Source organism: Elephantulus edwardii, unplaced genomic scaffold (genome assembly GCF_000299155.1).
Source record: "Elephantulus edwardii isolate Elephantulus edwardi_28Jun2011 unplaced genomic scaffold, EleEdw1.0 scaffold00109, whole genome shotgun sequence".
Classification (NCBI taxonomy): Eukaryota; Metazoa; Chordata; class Mammalia; order Macroscelidea; family Macroscelididae; genus Elephantulus; species Elephantulus edwardii.
Genome location: NW_006399859.1, coordinates 6,218,909 through 6,231,384, shown reverse-complemented (window position 1 = coordinate 6,231,384; position 12,476 = coordinate 6,218,909). Strand labels below are relative to the sequence as shown.

Genomic DNA, 12,476 nt, shown 5'->3' with positions numbered 1-12,476 from the left:
TTTTTTATTAAACAGATAAATTTATGTGCTGGGGTTACAGAGAGGAGTAAGAATGTGGCTGTCTGCTAGGGGCTTATAGTCTGGAGAGATAAAAGATGTATTGCAATAAGAACTAATTTAATATCAAGTCTAATTAACAGCATAAGATCTATCATATGGAGGGTTTAGATGAGAGTGATGGGAGTGTTGTGCAAAGGAGAGGGTATTCAAGTTGAAGGAAGGAAGGAGGTGAGACAGTGCATAGAATATTTGCAGAAGGCAGTGAGTCACCGTGGGGGCTGATATGTAGGAAACATGAAGGTAAGTAAGGGCAGAGAGGTGATAGGAACACTGGGTCACAGAGCACTGTGTCTTTCCAAGGAGTCTGGATTTTATCCTGGAGGCAACGAGGAGTTACTGTAAGTTCCTGAGGAGGGGTAAAACAAACACTAAATGAAGGGTAGGAATAGCTCAACGTTATCTTTTGCACAGACACCACTCTATAGCCTGGGCCACTGTAGGAAAATCTTTAGTTGGTGCTGAGCACACCTAGCCTGTGCAAGCCATCTTTTCGCAGGATTTTCCCTTTTAAAGACAATACACCCAAAGAACACTTGGTTGGACTCCAGAAGTCTGCCCTGCTCTCTGAAAGTGTTCTCAGACCCATTCTATTGGGCACACATTCTGTTTGGGCTTTAGCACAAAAACTCTACTGTTCGGACTGACAAACACTCCTGTTTCTCACTAAAATTTGAACTTTCTGTGCCCTTCTTAGGTAACCATCCTTCTCAGGGGACAGTATTTTAAATACAAACTAGCAAAGGCTTTAAAGTCAGTCATTACTAGGCTAAAATTGCAGTTAGGGAGTCTTAGTTTCCCTATCTGAAAAATGGGATGATTAAGCTTATTCCAAAACATTAAAGGGGGCGCTGGTGATTTAGTGGCAAGTTGTACGGCCAATACAAAGACACACAGTTCAAATCCACCAGCTGCTCTGCAGGAGAAAGATGGACGGTCTCCTCTCATGCAATTTACTGTGTCTGAGGGTCAGTTATGAGTCTGTTCTGACTTGTTCTTAACAATAACAACAAACAAACCGTTAAAATGGGGATGAGTATGGAGATTGCCTAGTTGCTGCCTGTCATGTAGTAGGTGCTTAGTAAAAGCTACTCTTTTCCGTATTGGTGGAGTCAAATACAGATGGTTGTTCTACATAAAAAAGGGGAAGCTATTCTTGGAGTGAGCAGTTGTTAAATGTTTTAAAAGGATGGGAGACATTCTGCTTGGACTATCACCATGCGTCATTGTTAAGCTGACCAACCCCAAGCCTTTCTTTGGGGAATTATCAACCTAACCTAAGTCTCTCCAAGCTTTCACTCTCTGTCCTCTGCTTCTCTCTGAGCAGTTTACATTTGTGGTGGAATCTGACAAGCCGGCACAAGCCCAGTCCTGACTGACTGGGGACATTGTTGCGAGGACTTAGCAACGGAAGTTACTGTTGCAATCTGCCCAGGAAGCTGGAGAACCTATGGTCCCATCAGTCCCTACACTAATGTGTTGGAGGCTGAAGGCTTAGGTTTCTGGGCTCCCTAGAGTAAAGGGAAAACTGTCAGGGAAGAGACACCCTTTAACGCCATGAAATCCAGTTACGGATAGGTTTGAATGGTACCAGGAGGAAACCGGCTCAAACTCCCTGTTTGGAAGGGAACAAAGCCGTACACCTTTGATGCATGTGGATTTCAAGGATGCACAAAGCTGCATGGTGGAAGCAGAAAGGAGGGGTGTGTAGGGAGATTACTACTTAAAGGAGCAGAGATGGAGGCTTGAGGGGAAGATGGGTCAGGCAATGAGCCAATATACGTAAAGGCCCAGAGTTAAAAATAATGATGTATGATAAAGCGAAACCTAAAAGGTTTGAGATGTGGTTGAACCCCCAGGATGCTGAGTAGTATGGAGTGCGGAGAGGTCAGTTACACCTGAGCCTCAGAGAGGTGTATGCCTATCAGTTCTGGAACTTGGAAATTTAGCCCCCCCCCCGCCTCGGGGCAGAGAGTCAAGTTCTGGAGATGACTCGGGTTTCTTTCTTTCAACAAATATTTGTCGAATATTTGAGTGCCAGGGGCTGTGGCGAGCAGTGGGAAACAGAGGTAAATATTTAAGTCAAATCTTCCTTGAGCGTTCCCACCACTAGTAAGAAAAAAGGAAACTGAGGGCTAGTCTGAGTCCGGCCAGGGCCGTTGGGGCTGCGGGAGGGCAACATGGTGCAGGGCAGCGGATTAGACGCCCGGACGCACGCGGGTTCACCCGCCTGACCATCGCCCGCCTGCGCGCGCCACCGGCTCTCTCCACCGCCCCGCCCGGCTCCGCGCCCGCCCCCAACTCAGCACGCACACGTGGGTTCCCGCACGTCCGCCTGGCTCCCCCCTGACGTCAGCCTCGCCGTGCCATTTAAGGCCCCTCCCCGGCGCGGCTGCGAGTCCCGGAGCTGCAGCTGCAAAGTCAGGATTTCGCCGCCTCGCGCCACCGAAGCCCGCCCGACGTGCATTCCCGGTACAGTCACTACGGTCGGGGCGGGAGAGCGGGCTGCCTGGAGCTCTGCTCGCCGGGCGCCCGCGGCCCCTCGTGGGTACCGCTTATGGGGACCTGGGTGGTGGCTCACGCCATGCGCCGAGGAAGTGGCCGCACCCGCTTCGGGTGGAAAGCCTGGTGGATGTGGAAGGACTAGGAGGTGGCAGAGCTCCTCCGAGAGTTGTGAAGGGTGGGGAAATCAGTACACAGGCTGAACTCGAGGTCCAGGGAGCCGGAAGAGCCCCAGTCGGGGCCAGTTTCTGGAAGCTGAAAAGCCACTGGACGCCTCGTGGTCCCATTTTGCCTTGGAATGTTCTAGTAGTTGGCTCCATGGGGGCGGCCACTGCCTGCAGATTATAGGGAGCTCTTTACGCAGATGACATTTTTTAAGCAATTGCTGGTGTATTCAGGTCTGTGCTAGGCGCGAGGCATGCAAAGATGAAACAGGATTCCAACCCATTGGCACCTCAGATCATCTTGAGAGTAGGCTCATCCCCTACTCTCCTCTCTTGGTAGTTGGTAAAGCTCAGAAAGGTTTAGGCGTACATACACGTAAAGTCACAGCTCGAGGTGGTACAGTTGAAGAGCAGACTCCCTTTTGCAGGGCTCACCCTATTGGACGCCCCCTCCTCCAAATTTTGGTGCTACTCCGCCTCTACACTGAGGCGGGTGGGGGTGTGTTGTCCTGGAGGCCACCACCTGGTGAAGCCAGGAGATTTCTGCTAGAAGAAAACCTCCCTTCCCCCACTTGGCTGCAGAAACCTTCCTGGGCTGTCTAGAAATAGCAGTGATTTGTAAGGAGAGACCCGATTCTAGTTTGGTTAATCCGGGCTGCTTGCCTGGAGGTCTTCGGGCTATTTTTGCCCTTTGGGATGGTGTCAAAATGTAGTTCTTTCTGGTTGCAACCTGTAACGTTTCTCCAGTGAATGTAATACAAAATTGGGTGGGATTAGCAGAAATAAAAAAAAACCCCAGCCCCCTACTGGTAAACTAGGGTTCCACCAGGTAGTTGTTAAATTTAAGATCTGCAACTCTTTCGGCATTTCCTGTGCTTAAAAAATTTCCTCATTCCGGCCTTCATGACTTTGCAACAGGGATTAGGGTAGAAGCCACAAGAGACGCCTCCCTCCCAGTTGGTTAATAAGCCCCTGGCTTCTGGTGTTGCGATTTAAAGTCTGGCACTGGCCCTGCGCCAGGCCAGGCTTCAGTCACGTTGCTCGTGTCTGCTCCTGTCCATTGGTTCAGTCTAAAGTCTGGCTCCTGAGTGTCCTCCCGCTGACTCAGAGCAGGAGAGTTCCTGGTGGCCTCTGCTCCCGCGCCCGGCACTGTGCCGACCTCTTGGTAGCCTGTATGCCGTGCAGGCTCCCCCCGCTCCTGTCCTGCGCGTGCGCATAGGTTTCCCCGGGGCGCCTATCTCCTGGACCATGGCCGAGCGGGACAACCCGCGGGCTGAGCCTAGAGATCGCTGGTCTGCTCTCCGCCCTGTCTTCAGTCTTCAGGCAGCGGGGGAGGGGAGAGGAAGTGAGCACGCAGGCGCAGAACATGCGTTTAGCACTCCCTGTGCAGCCGTTAAGGGCGTTTACACGTGTCTTCTTCTGGTCCTTACTCAAGGGACTTAGAGTGTATGAGGAGCCCTGTAAACTAGAGTTGAGAGAACAGTGCCCAGTCCTTTTGTCTGAGGATAGGCCAGCCCCACTTGGGGTTAATAAGCCAAGATGAATGCGTCTTCGGGAGGCTATACGTACACGCAAACTTCTATACTGTTTTTCCACGCCAAGGTGAGGTTCTCTAAACCAAGATCCTGGCCAGCTCATGCCCTAGTATTAAACCTTTGAACTCTCTCCTTAGAACGCCATGTTATAATTCCTTTGTAAAACCATTCTGTGGGATTTATTGGTAAATCCCCCAGAAGGAATGAAAACTTTTCCAGAACTGCTTGCTGTTGGTTAATAAATTCTTAAAGAGGGTGCAGTGATAATACACGTTTTCCCCTTACAGGTACCTTCCTCATCCAAATCCAGTATGGCTACTCTCAAGGATCAGCTGATTCAGAATCTTCTTAAGGAAGAACAGACCCCCCAGAATAAGATTACGGTTGTTGGGGTTGGTGCTGTTGGCATGGCCTGTGCCATCAGTATTTTAATGAAGGTAAGTGAGAGCCCATCACTCTGGAAGCTAAAGACTGCTTGATATCTCCCCCCCCACACACCATCACCCAGAATATATCACCACGCTGTAGAGAAAAAGATTAATCTGTACCCACTTAAAAATCTATATGTGAACCTAAATTTTGAAATAGGATGCTGCACTGAAAGATACTGGAACTAAAAAGTATGAAAAGTTATTTTTCTGGAGGCCCAATTCCTTGAATTCCCTATGCTGTACTAACACATGTGTGGAGTAGTGCAAAGAAAGAACCCACACTGATTTTTTTTTTTAAATTCTTTTGAGAATTCACATCTTCTCAAGTCTTTTAATTAAAACATTTTTTTAATTATTTGTTTGTGTACCATCGAATCAGATCCGACTGGTACAGGAGGAGATTGCCCCGCCTTTTCCAGTGGAAATTCAGGTGGATTCAAACTGAAGGCCTTTGGGACTGAAGCACAACTTCTTGCCACCAGAGCTCCCTAAATTCTTGTTATTTCTAACTTGAAAACTAAAATTCTTTTAAAGTAACTTGAAAACTAAAACTCAAAGTAATTTTTAACTTGATACATACATATTGTAAAATTAAAATCATATAATGGGAAATGTCAGGTTTTCTATCCTTAAACCTTATTGTGCCCATCTTTGGATAGCACTTTTTTTCTTTTCGTCCCAGTTATAAAATTTAAAACATGTGAATTAAGAACATTTTTTGTAGTAGTCATATTAAAAAAGAAATTGAGGCCGTTTAATATTACTATATTACACAATTTTAAACTCAGAGTTCCTAATAATGTTTTCAAACATGGCACATTTGTGAAGATAGTGAAGGCCTGAGGGGTGTTGCAGTCTATTGTTCAGGGTTTCTGTGAGTTGGTATTGACACAATGGCACTTAAAAGCAACAGTAATAGTGAAATGATGTATTTTGGTCTAAATTTAAATTTAAATAAGCAGGACTTGAAGGCAGAAATGGGTAGGTAGCATCAGTTAGTCTTATACCATTCTTACAAGCAGCCACATAATGCAGCAGTTGTTATTACTGGATCATGCACAAACAGCCCTGGGGGCACAGTGTTTTTTATGTGTTGGTCTGCTAACCAGAAGGTAGCATCCTCCAGCCACTATTCATATTCACAGTCTTGGAACACCAACAGAGGGTCATCATCATTAGTCTGAATCATCAACTCAGTGCCCGTGAGATTGGATTGGATCATATATGGAAGGCATCACTTTTCTTTATTAAGTGCTGTTCTCCACTCTTATAAAAACCCTATGGTCTTTTTCTGCAATGGCCCCTGACTCAGATGGGATTAAGAAAAGGTAACTGCTAGGTGGCCTAGTGAGAAGCTGCGCTGCAATCCCAAAGGCATGGTTCAGATTTACCTGATGCTCCACTGGGGATGGAGGGGCAATCTCCTCCTGGGCCAGTCAGATCTGATTCAATGGTACACAACAAGAGAAAAAAAAATTAGAAGGCAAAAATCTCCATTAAAAAAAAATTAACTGCTAGACTACTCATTGATGCTAGTTTGGAGATAAATATGCAGCCATTATAGTCTGTGGTGACAACCCACATCTCATTTTTATTAAATCTGTTGTTGGTGTACCTGTCTGAGATAAACCTATGAATTTAGCAAAGGTTCAATAGTAGGATTTTTTAATATATCTATGTAAAACAGTAAGGGTTTCTCTTTGGAAAATAAATAATATATAAAGGAATGATCCTAAAGATCATTTGTTAATGCTAAATCTTGGTTCTAGTCATTATCACCTGCTTAATGAATAGCAAACTAAACTCTTAGTCAAACTGAGTTTGACAGTGTAAACAGAAAAATCCTACCTAATTAGAAGTTATTTTAACTTGTACCAATTCAGTGTTCTGCTTACATAGCAGTAATTGTAAAGCTCCTGTAGTCAGTTATGTTACCCTTGTGTGGGTCATCTTTTTTTTTTCTCTTTAAAATTTTATCATTTATTATTTCGTGTGAGAGTGTGTGTGTGTTTGCGCGTGCGTGTGTACCGTCAAATCGGATCTGACTGGTAAAGGAGGAGATTGTCCCTCCTTTCCTGGCAGAGCATCTGGTGGATTTGAACCGTGTGCCTCTGGAATTGCAGTGCAGCTTCTTGCCACTAGGCCACCAGAACTTGCCCATGGGTCATCTTTAAGATGTTGCACACTTTAAAAAATTGATGACCGTGCTTAGAAACATGTGCAGGATGGCTATAGCCGTCATTTGCCGCCAACATGTTACATATGGCCCTTGCTCTACTGAAGTATATCCTTAACATAATAAAGCAGTAGAATTCTCCTATGCTAGAAATACAGAAATTTTACAGGTCCAAATATTTCAAAGTAGAAAATTCCCATTTAAATAAACGTTGTATGTCTTTCAGGACTTGGCAGATGAACTTGCACTTGTTGATGTCATGGAAGACAAATTAAAGGGAGAGATGATGGATCTCCAACATGGCAGCCTTTTCCTTAGAACACCAAAAATTGTGTCTGGCAAAGGTTGGTGACAATAAGATTCTCCTATAGCCTTTCTTAGATTTATTTCATCAGATGGCAATACTAGCTAGCGCTTTAAAGATTTTCTTTTTTGTGTAGGAAGTCTCAGGCATATGGAAAGCATCTGCAACAGAATGTAATTAATAAAGTTCCCAACCTTCTTGTCCATCTTTAACTGCATTGCTTCAAATACATAAATGCCTTGTACCTCCACTTCTTTTTATACAGTAACTCAAGATTGAGTTCTAGGTCAATTAGCTTTTTTTTTTTTTTTTAACAGATATTCTTGATTTAAATCTTTCATACTGAAAATCTAAGAACCCTATAAATGGACCCAAATAAGGTCTGTTGGGTTGTTAGGTTTTTAAAAAAATTTCTAAATTTTACCTATTTCATTGAGACTATACCCATGCAAATATGAATTCAACAGTTTGTATAAATATAGTGTCATTGATTACATTCTTTAAGTTGTGTGTCCATTTCTCACCCTCCTTTTCCAAGTTGTTCCTCATTAATTCACTGTCCCTTCAGGTTTTTTTTGTTTGTTTTTAGTTGTTACTTTCATTTCTATGCATATAGTTCTGAAAAAGAGATGAATGCTTATTGTAGATGTTTTTTCTCTAATTAAGCTCAGCTGTGATTTGAAGAAACTTTAGGAGATCTTTTTGGTTTACAGTGTAAAAAATTACCTTAGGGCAGCAGTTTCAAGGGCTCATCCAGCCTCCATAATATATTATGATATTTGAATATCTCTGGCCTGTTAATATACAGGAAAACTCCCATCATTCTGGGTTAGCCATCCAGTGCCACAGAGTAGGTAGAAACAAAAACATGGTCGTTAAGAATAAAGGTTCCTATTAACTTTTTTTTTTAAATAAGCCTGTGCCTGAGCTACTGTGAAAATAGTTACATGGTTCAGTAGAAATAGGCACCTGTAAGAGTATAAACTTTGAGTCCAGGTAGGACAGAAACCAAACCACCATGAGAATATATAGGAATTGATTCCAGTTCCCCTCCACTTGTAGTTAAAGTCACACCATTTAATGTCACTAAAACTAAAGTGCCTAGAAGTTGTTGACATACTCTACCTGTTTAACCGGCCACATTAATAAAGAAGATATATGCGGGAGACAGTGGGGATACTTAGCTACTACTTGCACAATACATTGATGAAAATGATCTAAGAATCTTAAGGAACAGGGGGCTTTTTATAGTTAGGTAAAGACTTTGCATGAAGGCCTTAATGTGGTATTTTTAATTTTTTTTCCCCCTCTAGACTACAACGTAACTGCAAATTCCAAGCTGGTTATTATCACAGCGGGAGCACGTCAGCAGGAGGGGGAAAGCCGTCTCAATTTGGTCCAGCGTAATGTGAACATCTTTAAATTCATCATTCCTAATGTTGTCAAGTACAGCCCAAACTGCAAGCTGCTTGTTGTTTCTAATCCAGGTGAGGATTAAATTGTTAGAATAAAACTGAAAATACATATTATATTCTGTATCTCATTGCTTTTGATTTGGAACCTACTCTGAGCTTGGGTTTTCAAGGCTTAGCTTGTGCAAGAGTGAAGGTGTGGCCTTTGGGTAACAGCACAACTCCCTATAAACTATACCACCAGAGCTCCCAAATATTCTGTTTTAAGTACATTATTTATATACTTGATTTCTCTCCTGGGAATTGATTGAAAACAGTAAAGGGGACAGTTGGAACTTAAAATTAGTTGTTTGTCTAAAGAAAATTTTTGGAATGGAGTGAGTTTGTGGATAATGTATTCTCAAAACTGATGCAGTGTATTTTCAGAAAATTATGTTTCTGAAATACTTAATGAATTTTCTATATTATACATAATATAGAGGTTTTAAAAGCCAACAAATACTGATTAGTCATATCATTAATTAGTAAGATTCCTGCATAACCATGTATCTTGTTAGCCAGATAATGATTGACTTAACTATCTTTGCCTAAATATTTCTTTTACAGTGGATATCCTTACCTATGTGGCTTGGAAGATCAGTGGCTTTCCCAAAAACCGTGTTATTGGCAGTGGATGCAATCTGGATTCAGCGAGGTTCCGTTACCTAATGGGGGAGAGGCTGGGAGTTCACGCATTGAGCTGTCATGGCTGGGTCCTTGGAGAGCATGGAGACTCTAGTGGTATGGAGACATTTTGTTTTTTAAAGATTCTGGTAGAAATTGACAGAAGATGATTTATAGAAATGCATCTTTTTAGTAGAATTAAATAGTATACTATGAAAACTATTAATACTTGTGCTATTTTGTATGACATTTCATGTAGGAGAAATGGAGAATGAAATTTTTTACTTTTTACCATATTTTACTAGTTACCATTATATTGGAGAAGACTATAGTACTTAAGATGACTTGAGTCATGTAGTTCAACTGATTTGAACTACCTGGTCTTGAAGGCTAGCCATAGCTAACCCAAATGGAGTAGATGTAACCTGTCAAGAAAAGCCTGTTCTGTCACAGCTGAATGATAGTCCTAGAAAATCCTCCGTGTGATCTCATGCTATCTTTAATCATGCTCTAATCTTTATATTTCACTAATATAGAAATGAAATAGCCATTAGATCTAGGAAAACAGGTTAAGATAGAAAATGCTTAGTTTTATATTCCTTAAACAAAAGAATCTAATCTAAAAGTGAAAATTTTTAAGGACTGTGGTAGCCTTGATGCTCTATTAAATGGGTAAGCTTCCCAAATAATAATAAAGGAGAGGTTGAAAAATGGCCCAGAATTTTAAAAAGATGGGGAGAAAGGACTAGTCTGATATGTGGAAGTAAGTGTGTTCTGCCCTGTTTTTTTTGTAGTGCCTGTATGGAGTGGAGTGAATGTGGCTGGTGTCTCTCTGAAAAATCTGCATCCTGAATTAGGTACTGATTCAGATAAGGAACAGTGGAAAGAGGTTCACAAGCAGGTGGTTGACAGGTAATTGATCTCACAAGATACTCAATAAAATTATTTTCATTTACAAGAAAAATGTTAATATAGTTTATACATGACTAGCTTGTTAGAAAATGGTTTCTTAAGCTTTGTTGTTAAAGAGCATACTGTGAAACAAACAGAAAATTAAAGATATTAGTTAGCCTTCAGTCTGTCACTTTGGCACATAATTCTTAATTTGTATTCTGCTAAATCTATGTTTAGTGTAAACTATGATGATAAAACGAGGTATAGGCTAAGTAAGTCAGTCTTCAGCATGTAAGAGTCAGTTGAGAATATCTAAGTGCCTGTTGTAGTCTGAATAGAAACACAGGTTCTTATCATTTAGGTTATAAAGTTTTAAGCATTCATGGTGATACTAAAAATATAAATAGTTCATAAATGTGAGAAATTGTTGAAATAGAGAAGCTTTGAACTTTATGAAATTAACTGTATAAACCATGTGTGTGGACTTCAGATCATTTATTTAGAAAACTGAATAATGAATCATAATTCTTGGGTAATGACATATTTTTGTGATTGATCTATGCAAAGCCCTTTTGTTGTATTTCTCCAAGTGATTTTTAAGATAATGGAACCTGTGATCCTAACCAAGAACTGCAACACTTGACAGTGTCTTGTCAACAAATGAATAGAATTTGTCTGCTTAGGATTATTTTGCTGGTGATTAGAAAGAAATGAAGGTCAAGTTACAAATATACAAATAGTTAATACAGAAAATTTAGGAGTAGTATAATTAAAGTGAGGAAAAACATGCCTGCTATTACCATTCAGTACTGTTCTGGAAATTCTAGTAAGATTAAAAACTTTAATAAAATTTACAAACATTGAAAACAGTTAAATTTTAAAATTTTATTAGTTATTGTGTGTGTACCATCAAATTGGATCTGAGATTGGAAGGAGATTGCCCCTCCTTCTCCAGCAGACCATCTGGTGGCTAGAATCATACTTTTCAAAATTTATTTTTATTGTGATTTGAGTATAACTTTACAAATCATACTGTTTTTTTAAATGCAAACATTCATAAACATTTTGTCATATAACACTAATTATAATTAATGAATGTAAATATTACCTTTCCTTTCACTCATTTTAATAAATGTTTGTTAATTATTACTCTTTCCTTCCATTCTCATTACCGGTAAATATCTGAGAATGGAGAATATTTTCTTTTTTGGTTCATGTAGTTACAGTGCACCTGTTTTGACAGCTATGTAATAGTTCATTGTAAAAACATAACCACAGTTTTTCTGTTGGAGGGTACAGAGCTTACTGCCAGATTTTTTTCCTTACACAAGTATACGAGTGTATTGTATTTATGTAAGCAGTCTTTTTTGGCATTGTAGCAATTATATATAGTACATTCACTAAATGCTTTGTTTTTCTTTCTCCCTGCTTCTTTCTTGCCATACACTGCCGATCTCTATAGTGCCTATGAGGTGATCAAACTGAAAGGCTATACCTCCTGGGCCATTGGACTGTCTGTGGCAGATCTGGCAGAAAGTATAATGAAGAATCTTAGGCGGGTACATCCAATTTCCACCATGATTAAGGTAGGTTTACGTTTACTGAGTGTTTATAGGTGGTGTATTTTGCTAAAGAAAAGATCAGTGATTTGAATCCACTAGTCATTCTGTAGCAGAAAGATGGGGAATTATGCTTCCATGATTGTTTACAGCCTTGGAAACACTAGGAGGCTTTTGTATCTTGTTCTGTAGAATCCCTATTAATCATTATTATCTTACAACAATGTGTGGCTTGGGGTTTATGTTATTATATGCTTTATATTTGAATATCATTTTTGTTACAGGTTCTTCTGAGAAAGAAATTAGATTAAATATCAATTATTGATATAGTTAGTGAAACTAATTCATGCATGTATACTTTTGGTTAAGGAAAAAAATGACTGAACTCAGGGTTAATGTTCAGCACCTAAATGATAACATTGCCAAAAATTTCCTCATTTAATTAATATTGAGGTGGGTGGAAGAGTACAAAAGAGAATAAAGCACAATGTTAGAGTTATTAAAGTGTTACACAGTAAAAGGTGGAAGGTACTGTAGGTAGGAATAATTGTAACTCATGTTTCCTTTTAGAATGGAATTATTGTTGCTAGTTAATAGCTTTCTTTTATACTGTTTCTTAACTGAAAATCTGGAGAATTTCTGCTTACTAAATTGTATTAAATAAGCTTCATATTAGGGAGGATAAGACAAAGTGGTAAACTCTCATTTTTCCCCCTCAGGGTCTTTATGGAATTAAAGATGATGTCTTCCTTAGTGTTCCTTGCATCTTGGGGCAGAAT

The 12,476-nt window shown here is 40.6% G+C and overlaps 1 protein-coding gene across 1 annotated transcript; it reads left to right on the top strand.

The window, feature by feature from the left end:
* Nucleotides 1-294: 294 nt before the first annotated feature.
* LDHA (lactate dehydrogenase A) lies at nucleotides 295-12,476 on the top strand (the record flags this gene model as incomplete). Its single annotated transcript, XM_006892073.1, has 10 exons — nucleotides 295-300; nucleotides 755-810; nucleotides 2,433-2,529; nucleotides 4,546-4,695; nucleotides 7,092-7,209; nucleotides 8,483-8,656; nucleotides 9,188-9,361; nucleotides 10,039-10,156; nucleotides 11,601-11,724; nucleotides 12,417-12,476. Coding segments are annotated over exons 1-10 (1,077 nt in total), but the record flags the coding sequence as incomplete, so codon positions are not given.